The sequence below is a fragment of the Vicia villosa genome, linkage group LG2 (genome assembly GCF_029867415.1).
Source record: "Vicia villosa cultivar HV-30 ecotype Madison, WI linkage group LG2, Vvil1.0, whole genome shotgun sequence".
NCBI classification, from domain to species: domain Eukaryota; kingdom Viridiplantae; phylum Streptophyta; class Magnoliopsida; order Fabales; family Fabaceae; genus Vicia; species Vicia villosa.
The window spans coordinates 229,245,881-229,257,135 of NC_081181.1; the positions used below are offsets into that span (position 1 = coordinate 229,245,881).

At 30.2% G+C, this 11,255-nt stretch overlaps 1 protein-coding gene across 1 annotated transcript; it reads left to right on the top strand.

Annotated features, from left to right (window-relative positions):
• Positions 1 to 1,905: 1,905 nt before the first annotated feature.
• On the top strand, positions 1,906 to 2,605 carry LOC131648430 (uncharacterized). Its single transcript, XM_058918188.1, has one exon. The coding sequence runs from the start codon at positions 1,987 to 1,989 to the stop codon at positions 2,485 to 2,487; it is 501 nt and encodes a 166-aa protein (XP_058774171.1). The 5' UTR covers positions 1,906 to 1,986; the 3' UTR covers positions 2,488 to 2,605.
• The last annotated feature ends 8,650 nt before the right edge of the window (positions 2,606 to 11,255 follow it).

Genomic DNA, 11,255 nt, shown 5'->3' on the forward strand with positions numbered 1-11,255 from the left:
TTCGTCTCTATCTCTTTTTTTCTGGTTTAGTTTCTCACTTTTTTTCTTATTTTTTTTAATTTAATATTTATTTTTTCACTCCAGCTCAAAAAAAATTGGGCCACAGCCTGGGCAATGGCCCACCCTAGCCGGGCCCAAGCTTCGCCTATGTGTGTATGGTTGTGTCTGATGAGGAATTGACAAACGTTGTTTGTGAAGAAGGACAATGAGAATCTTTTAATAGCTCAGATATGTTGACGATATTGTGTTTGGGGTATGCAAAGCAATATATGATGAATCATTTTTTTCAACAAATGAAAGTTGAATTTGAGATGAACATAGTTGGCGAACTTATCTATTTTCTTGACTTTCAAGTGAAACAAATGAAAGATGTCATCTTTATTTTCCAAAGTAAGAATGCTAAAAACATTGTGGAAAAATTTGGTTTCATAATGCCACGCACAAACACACACTTGTTGCCACTCATTTCAAAAGATCAAAAGATGAACAATAGTAACTATTGATCAAAGCCCTCTACATGAGTATGATTGATAATCTCTTGTATCTCACTGCCAGACAATCTGACATTATTTTTCTGCAGACATTTGTGCTCGCTATCAACTCAATCAAAAAATTATCCACCTAGCACAACTAAAGTGTATCATTAAATACATAAGTGGAACATTTACTATGACCATTTTTACTCCTTCGATACAAACTCTTGACTAGTAAGATATTATGATGCTGACTAAAGATATATATATATATATATATATATATATATATATATATATATATATATATATATATATATATATATATATATATATATATATATATATATATATATATATATATATATATATAAAATTTTATCTGCTTACTACAACTCTTATAAAAATGCTCCTGATCTATTATCAAGACTATCATCTTCAAGAACACATTAAAACGCTCTAGAAGACTAATAAAATCGATCTTAAAAACTCTTCCGAACATAATTTATACCGGTGCTTCATTAATTAAAAAAGAGGTGTTTTGAAGATAAAAATTTAATTTAAAAAAGGTCTCATGTAAAATTTTATTTAGACTTTCAAAAGCCATTGAACCAACCATATTTAGAGATAAAAAGCTAAAAAAATGGATAACATTTTAGATGCAATGTATGTTACACACTTTTTTCTTCTGAGACCTTTATTGAAAGCTGTTACTATGATGGATAGTTTTTGTACTACAAAGTGGAGATTGAAGGGTAATTATCCAGATTAGCATCGTTATCCAAATTTCAGATAGAACCCAAAGAAAAGTGATTAAAAAGCCAGAGAGAAATAGAAGGGTAGGTATGCGTGGCAAATTATTGAGTTGGTATCATGTGTTTTCCACTCACTAGACAGAGGACATTCTTAACCAAGAGTTAACCTAGATTCTAAAGACAAATGTAATAACTATTTAGTAAGAAAAACAAATATGAGAAAAATATATTCAATAAAATTAATAGGGCTAATCTAGATTCGATTCTTAAACAGATATGACTATGTTTTATAATTGTCACATTATGTAAAACTTGTTGTAAAATAAGTCTTTTTGGTAAATTAAGGTATCAAATAAGTTTGAAGATCCGTAAAAAGAAAAAGTGTTGGTATTGGGCAAATAAACAATATCAAGTGTTTAAAAACTTGTTGTAAAATAAGTCTTTTTTGTAAATTAAGCTATCAAATAAGTTTGAAGATACGTAAAATATTTTTAGTTGAGTAAGATTGACACATTATGATAACCACCAATCTTAAGAATACTGAGTGAGTAAAGCACTTATTTTGTCCTCTCTAAAAAAGCATAGCCTTTCCCAAATAATACTCTGATTCAATATTCATTTCTCATTTTCCTTTCCCTTTCCTCATTATATATATCTTCATCACCCTTCTACCCGTTGTCCTCAAATCAAATCCATTTCTTCATCTCTTTTTCTCTCAAAATCACTTTCTCATACTATTTCAGTCTAAAAAATAAACAATGGAAAGCAATGTACCAGTAATATCAAAGAGAGTTTGGAGTATGGTCCGTGTGGCATTTTTCATGCTGAGAAAAAAATTATCAAAGGGTAAAGTAATGACGGATCTAAACATGATGCTCAAACGTCGGGGAAAGCTTGCCGGCAAAGTCATTGCCAATATAATGTTCCATCATCACCACAAAGGCTCCACCTCAAGCCGCCACTCCCACAACTCATTCACTTCCAGTCAAGCACCGCCTACACCATTTGATGAGGCGATGACTATGAGCTCAATGAAAACAATACTGAATACACTTAACAATGATCAAGCAATTGTAGAAGCGTCGCCAGCATTGTCCATTTTCGAGGGCAGTCCAAGAGCGAGGCAATTGAGGGTGACTGACTCTCCATTTCCATTAAGAGATGATGATGAGAAGGACAACCAGATTGATAAAGATGCGGAAGATTTCATAAAAAGGTTTTACAGCCAGTTGAGGAAGCAAGATTGGGCGATTAATTAATACTAATTCAATCTACACCTTGTCAATTACATTATAATGAGTGTGTAAACTTTTGTTGTAAATGTTAAGTAACAATGGTAGATATATAATCCAGAATTGATAAATCATAAATGTATTTATTCATGTTTAATTATGTGTTTACATATGTTTATTCTAACAGTTTCTTATCAATAATTAGAGAATAAATTATAAAATCTATAAATTAATAGAATAAATTGATGGATTGTATTATGTACTCTAGCTAATATGATAGAATCTTTCTCAGGTATCCTTTGTACACATCTGTGTACTAAAACAATAATTTCAACGAATCAAAAGGATTTAGGATATACTATCTTCCACAATTACCTTGCAGAATTTTGTGTTGTAATCATATCACTACAACAAAAAGCACTTTTAACCTCGAACACGAATTTGATTTTATCTCGGTTATAAAGATGAAGTAACGAAGGACGTCATAATAATTTGCCACTTAATTCTTTAGTTTTTGAATAACTAAGGGATAGTTGAAATGATCATTGATTTGATCTCCAACAATAACTTTTTTATTTTTCTAAAACTAGCGTCACATACCTCTCTCGGTTAATAACTTAAATCCTTAAAAAAATAATTTTTTAAAAATAACTCATTACATTATTTGCATAGAATATCAATTAATTAATTTGTTTAGAAACTACATTGTTTAAATGAAGTATTACATTGGTTAGACATAATATTAAAGTAAAAATATATAACAAATTTTAAATCTGATTCATCGTCATCATTGTCAATGAAGAATAAATGATGGATCTTCGTTGCATTGAAATCTTGAGAAAGAGAAAATGTTGGGTGCAAAAAAATTTCTATGGCTTTTGTATTTTTTTGTATTTATTTGTTTCTAATATAAGAACAAAAAAATGTTAGATAAATAAAATAAATATTCGCTTCACTACTTCTAATAACACTTTTTCACGATAAAATTTTCACCTCGAACAATAGAAAATCAAGGGTATAGGTCCTACGAGCGTCATGTTTCATTTTTAAAAAATCAATTTTTTCCCTCAATTTTTTTATCCAAATCGACATAATTAGTTTATTAGGTTTTGAGCTTCGATTTCTAGCTCTTGCAATTTTATGTTTTATTTATAACCAAAAAGGTATATTTATTTTTAATACATTTTACGTCGGATGTTATCCCTCGGTTTTTAAATAAACCGAGATAGAATCTCTCTAATTTTTATTCATTTTGGAACCAAAAAGTAGCCTTTATATTTTATAGGTTTTATGTCGAATATGTTTCCTCGGTTTTTAGCGAAACCGAGATAAAAACTCTCTAAATTTTTTATTCACTCAGAGTTAATGTTAAGTCAAGCTCATTCACCATTCGAGACTTAGCAAAAGAACACTATTTTTCTCCTTCCAACGAAAGAACATCATTCTTCACCAAGGAGGAAGGAAGCTCGGATATCATCCCAACCCATCACATTTTCGGTATGTACAAGTTCTCCTTTATAATGTTTTGTCTTGTTGTTTTTGTCGTTGTCGTTTTTGTTGGCTATATTTTTATTTTATTTTCAAAAGTTGGATGTGATTTTGGATCGTAGTTGGATGAAAACCAATAAATTAAGTAAAGAGTGCGACAATGGAGTGATACAAAAAACCTTTCTAAGAATAATGGAATATTTTGGTGTCCTTGTAAAAAATACTTTAATACAAAAAAAAAAACATCCAAAGAAAGATATATTCAATCAATTAGGTTGTGATGAAATTATTCAAAATTACACGAAATGGGTATGACATGGTGAAGTGACAAAAAATACACCTATATCACATACAGTTGAAGATAAAAATTTTTGTAATGATACTTTAGAAGACTTGATTCTTAATATGAGAGTAGATGCTTTCAAGAAAGATGATGTGGTAGAGACTTTGCAAAGAGACCTAGAATATTAGTTGTATCTGGGATGCCAAAATTTTACAAGAATGTCATATGTGTTAAGACTATTTAATCTTAAGGTAAGAGGTGGGTGGACGGTAAGAGGTGAGTTTTAGAGTTTTTGTAGTTTGGATAGACAGTTTTAGTTGTTATTTCTAACGGTATCAGTTAACTTGTATGTGTTCTTTGATCTTTCATGTTGGTCTAGTCTAGATGTAAGACATTGTCTTGATGAGATGTATGTGGAGAAAAATGTATGCGATAGTTTAATTGGTACACTTCTCAACATTAAAGGCAAGACAAAAAAAATACTAAGAAATCCCGCGAAGATATGGTTGTAATGGGTATACAACAAGAGTTAGCCCCAAAAGAAATAAGAAATAGAACATATTTTCCCCCAGCATGTCACACTCTGGCTAAAAAAATTTTTTTGCGAATCCTTGCACAGTATCAAACTTCCCCTAAGATACTCATCAAATGTGAAGAAACTTGTGACAATGAATGATCTCAAGTTAGTTGACTTAAAATCTCATGATTGAGCTTATTCTTTAATGTTATACGTAGTAAAGTTATTGATCCTGAAAATTTAGACGACTTAGAACATGAAGCTGCAATTATCCTAAAAAGTTATTTTTGTCTTTGTCGATATTCAAACCCATGATCTTTCATAGAGAAAAAGTATGTACTTTTTCTCTTTAAGTAGTGAACAAGAGTTTTGGAGGGTGCCACCGAAATTTAGATGATGCACAAAAATTGTTGTAGTATCTTCGAGATAATGTGTGATTCCGATTTAATATACTATAAATATATGTTGTCCAACGGAAAAAAGCAATAGCATTTCCTTTGATTGATAATATAGAAAGCTTATTAAAAAAAAATACAACAACAACATCAATACCATTAAATATATAAGTATGATTGATAGTCTCATATATTTCACTATCAGACAACCTGGCACAATTTTTTTTAGACATTTGTGTTCGCTATCAAGTCAATAAAAAATTAGCTACCTATCTCAAATAAAATGTACCATTAAATATATAAGTGAAACATTTACTATGGTCTTTTTTTACTTCTTTGATACAAACTCTTCACTAATAGATATTGTGATAATAGGACAGATAATGATGAAAATAAAAAAAAAATATTATTTATTTATGAAAACGCTCTTAATATTTTTAAAGAGAACATTAAAAAAAAAACAGTTTTATTTATTTCTACTTACTACAACTCTTATGAAAACACTCTCGATCTGTTGTCGCAACCTTTTAGCACATCATCTTCAAGAACACATTAAAATGTTCTAGAAGACTAATAAAATCGATCGTAAAAACTTTATGTGCTTCACTAATCAAAAAAGGGTTAAATATATTTTTGATCCATATAAATATCTCAAATTTCATTTTTAGTTCCTATTAAAAAAAATGACATATTTTAGTTCCTCTAAAATTTGTATGCATGCAGTTTTGGTCCCTACTATTTTTTAAAATTTTGAAAACTGTTTCATTACCCTTAAAATTTAAGTTTTTGAATAATTTTTTTCATACATGTTTAAAATATTATAAAATATTTCTTTACCAAATTATATAATTTTTTAAAATGAAAAGAATTAAATATGGATTTTTTAAATTTTAAAAGATAATGATAAAAGTAATGCAAATCTCGATTTAGGAATCAAATTTTGAGTTCTTTTTTTGAGGAACTTTTTATAACGTTCTAAATATGTTTGTAAAATAATTATTTAAAAATACACATCAGTTTAACAGTAGGGACTAAAACTACATGCATAATAATTTTATGAAGACTAAAATATGTCATTTTTTTAATAGGGACTAAAAATAAAATTTGAAATATTTATAGGGATAAAAACATACTTAACCCTTAAAAAAATGTGTTTCGAAGAAAAAAATTAGATTTTAAACGGGTTTGATGCAAAATTTTATTTAGACTTCAAAATCCATTGAACCACCATATTTAGAGAAAAGATGCTAAATAATGGGTAACATTTTAGATGCAATGTATGTTACACATACTTTTTTTCTTCCAAAACCTTTGGTGAAAGCTATTACTTACTATGATGGATAGTTTTTGTACTACAAAGTAGAGACTGAAGGGTAATTATCTAGAAAGTCATCGTTATCCAAATTTCAGATACAACCCAAAGAAAAGTGATTAAAAAGCCAAAGAGGGATAAAAGGGTAGGTGTGCGTGGCAAATTATTGAGTTGCTATGATGAGTTTTCCACTCCTAAGTAATAGAAAACTTATAGTATGATCATTATCATGTGTTTTCCACTAACTAGACAGAGACATTCTTAACCAAGAGTTAACCTAGATTTTAAAGACAAATGTAATAACTATTTAGTACAGAAAAAGCAAATATGAGAAAATATTCACAAACAGATATGGCTATGTTTTATAATTGTCACATTATCGGTGAATGTTCTGTCAAGTATTTTAAAACTTGTTGTAAAATAAGTCTTTTTGGTAAATTAAGCTATCAAATAAGTTTGAAGATATGTAAAGATAAAAAGTGTTGGTATTGGGCAAATAAACAATATCAAGTGTTTAAATTTAGAATAATTTTTAGTTGAGTAAGATACCACCAATCTTAAGATATTGAGTGAGTAATGCACTTCTTTTGTCCTCTCCAAAAAGCATAGCCTTTTCCAAATAATGTTCTGATTCAATATTCAATATTCATTTCTCATTTTCCTTTCCCTTTCCTCACTATATATATCTTCATCACCTTTCTCCCTCTTGTCCTCAAATCAAATCAATTTCTTCATCTCACTTTCTCTCAATATTACACACTCATATTATTTCAGACAAACAAACAATTTCTATAAAAAAAAAAAACAATGGAAAGCAATCTACCAGTGATATCAAAAAGAGTGTGGAGTATGGTCCGTGTGGCCTTCTTCATGTTGAGAAAAAAATTATCAAAGGGCAAAGTAATGACAGATCTAAACATGATGCTCAAAGCGGCAAGCTTGCCGGAAAAGCCATTGCCAAACTAATGTTCCACCTCCATCATCACCACAAAGGCTCCATCTATACCGTCACTCTCATAACTCCTTCACTTCTACTAAGGTACCGCCTACACCAGTTGACGAGGCCATGAATATGAGCGCAATGAAGACAATACTAAATATTCTTAACAATGATCAAGCGATTGTAGAAGCATTTCCAGCTATGTCCGGACTCGAGCGTAGTCCAACAATGAGGCAATTGAGAGTGACTGACTCGCCTTTTCCTTTAAGAGATGATGATGATGAGAAGGACAACCAGATTGATAAGGCAGCGGAAGAATTCATAAAAAGGTTTTACTGCCAGTTGAAGATGCAAGTTTGATTGATTAATTAATACTAATTAGTTAATAATAAGTGTGTAAACGTTTGTTGTGAAAGTTAAGTAACCATATTTTCATTTTGGTTACTTTCATGATATATAATCCATAGTTGATAAATGTATATGAATAAAGGCTTTTGATTCATGTTATTTATGCGTTTTCATATGTTTATTTGAACTGTTGTTTACCAATAATTGGAGAATAAATTGCAAAATCTAATTATCGTGATAGAACCTTTCTGAGGTTCAATTAGTACACATACTAAATAAATGAGTAATGGTATTCTTATACCCAATTTCTACAATAATACTTACATCCAATACTGTTCATTGTATTTATATAGTGAACAATGTTTTTTTAATAAAAAGATATTTTATGAATAGTGACATATACGTGAACAGTGAACAATAACAAAATTGGTTAATGAAATATAAAAAATTAGTTAATGAAGTGATCAAGTTGGTTAATAAACGCCAAAATGTTAAAAATAATTTAATAGTAAAATAAAGTTGGTTAATGAAAAGTAAAAAGTTGATTAGTAAAGTGATTAAATTGGTTAATGAAGTGTAAAATGTTGGTTAATGAAGTTATAAAGTTGGATAATAAACACTCAGATATTAAAAAAAAATAACTTTTAGTAGTAGAATAAACTTGGTTAATAAAATTTAAAATGTTGGTTAAAAACGTTATGAAGTTGGTTAATGACACAATTTTATATCAGTATTTTTTAATCTAAATAATTTTAAAAGAAATAAAAACTCATTTATTATTATAATAATATTTAACTGTTCACAAATATATTTTTTATTTTTAAAAAATACTATTCACCGTTTAAATACGGTAAATAGTGTTGGATGTAAGTATTGATATAAGATTTGGATGTATGAAAAACATTCCTCATAATAAATTTCAAGAATTCTAAAGGATTTAGAACATACTATCTTCCCTAAGTAAGCGCCTTGCTTTATTTTGTGTTGTAATAATACTCAATATTTTTCTTCAAGGTATTTTAAGTTTTTTTTTTCAATTGTTAAATTAGTATTTCCTTCTTGGAGCTTTTCCGCTTTTTTTTTTCTCTGTTAATATTTTGTTTTATGAGAAAATCTCAATCCACTCCTTGAATCTCTTAGAGCATCTTCAATGGTGCAACCTATTTTTGGGTTTTTTGTGGAACCCTTTAAGCTACATTATTTTGAAGTAAATCACTCAATTTTTACTCCAATAGCACAACTCTGAAAAAACTCATTTTGGACCCCACAATTTTAACTCATATATAACTACCCACTATTAAAAAAGAATATTTTATTGTTAATTTTTATCAAAGCACCGTTGCATCCTAATGCAACCATAGCACCAGTTGGAGAAAGAACTCCTCTCTCCAATAGTGAAAATTGGTTTTTGGGTTGTGTCATGCTGGAGCAAGGTATTAAAGAACTACCGTTGGAGACACTCTTAGCCACCCGGTGAAATTTCATTTATGCCCCTTACTTCCGTAGATGTGCCTCCAAAAGCACTTTTATTTTAAAAAATATTTAATTTTTTCCGTAGGTACATCTAAAGAAGTGTTAAAACATAGTGAAATTTGGGAAGATCTCAAATTAATTGGGAAAATCCCAAATTAATTGAAATATTATTCATTCGGTGGTTAAGGCTCAAAATGAGGATGATAAAAACCATCAATTTGACTGCCATTTATTCATTGTTATATAGGAAATTTAATAAGCTTTCCAACGCTTCGAACCGGACGCAAATCGGAGTTACGGTTCTCAAGTTACGCCATTTTTACTAAAAGTTGTTTTTTCAAGACAACAGGTTGGGCGCGATACGCGCTCCTGCGCGCAACGCGCGCTGTACAGAACTCTAAATTGCATAAATAGGCGAAAATCAGATTTTTTTTTTTTAGGTTATGTTTTGGGTATTTTTGAACCCCAACTCATCCTAGGTCATTTTTGGGTAGATTTAGCTTGGAAACACCATTGGAGCTTGTAATCGGATGATCGGAGGTCGAATTTCTCATCGATTGCTGTTGGCAAACCAAGAAATGTTTGGTTCCTCTTCTTCTCTTCTCTTTGTATTTCTCTTTTGGTGAGTTTGTATGTAAATTACTCTAAACCCATGGATGTTTGTTGCTTTTTCTACTAGTTGTATAAAGTTTGCTTTACAAATATTAATCGGTGTTTTTCTGATCTTTTTGCTTAAATGCTTTGGATTTGTGTTGTTGTAGAAATAGACATCACAAATCTTGATTAGGGGGATATCTATTAGCTTTTGATTCTAGACATAGGATTGGGGTTAACATCCATATAATAGCTGAGTTTAATGTCTCTGTGTTGTTCGATCGGTTGAGACATCGTCGAAAGAGCAATATAGTTGAACTCTCGTCGGTGTTGCAGAAATGGACATTGATGTGAGGGATATGTGGTGATTCTGATGAGTATTGTAGATTGAGTACGGCGGAGTGATAAATCTAAGTTTGTGAGGAGTAGTTTAGATTCAAACCAGATAAGTTATTCTCTATCAAGAATGTATTTATTTTTTTGTTCATATGTTATATTTTCCTGTTTACTTAAAACCCATTTAACCCGAACTCAAGAACTAAGAATCCGTCGAATGGCAGTTTAGTAGCACCAATCTCTGTGGACACGATAAATTCTCGGATAAATACTTGCAAAACTTTTGTTGCTTGCCGCTTTACCGCTCCAACACTTGCGGAAAAAAAACTCATCTTCATAAGAGATCTTTCTTCTTTTTATATCTGTCAAATATGTTTGTTATATTGATCTTCAGAAAGCGTAATAAATGTATACGTGTTTCCACCATGCTTTTGTTTTCTTCAATGTGCTGCATGTAGGTTGCTTCTTCAATCATCCTTGGGAGTTTTTCCTTTTAGTTGTTGTAGCTGTTTAGCTAATGATGATGTTTGTAACAGATTTCTTTTTATTTCTGATCCTTCGTATTTTATTTTATTTTGCTTGCTGGGCTGAAGGTTATCTTCTGATTCACATGTGACTCTGTTGCTATTTATCTTTTGTAAGTTACTGCGTTGTAGTTCTTCGGCTTATATCTTCAGAACTTCTGAGTGTGTGATCTTTTGAGTCTACAGGACTTCTTGTTCATGATTTTTGTTCACTTCCTTTGAAGCTTCTGACGTTCTTTCTGATGTAGTCGATGTACTCTTCTTATGATGAGTCCTGTATAAGATTTATAACATAGTATCTGCACACTAAATGAAACCATTAGTAATAAAATTGTTACTTCATAAAATATAAGTCCGTTATCATCAAAACCAGATTCTGAACATAGATTCTCAATCTGGTTCTAGCAAGTAGTTTACGACTTGGTTGTCCCTTGTCCCTTTGTATGCTATCAAACGAAAATGGTACTTCGATGACCCTCGATTGTCCCTCGATGACCCTTATATGTATCAAGGATGCCTTGTCCCTTTATTATTAATGAATGAAATTTCTTTTTCAAGTTACTATATAGTGTTTATATTTACAAA

Excerpts from the sequence above, each read along its gene's own strand:
- LOC131648430 (XM_058918188.1), top strand. The coding sequence starts at position 1,987 with ATGGAAAGCAATGTACCAGTAATATCAAAGAGAGTTTGGAGTATGGTC.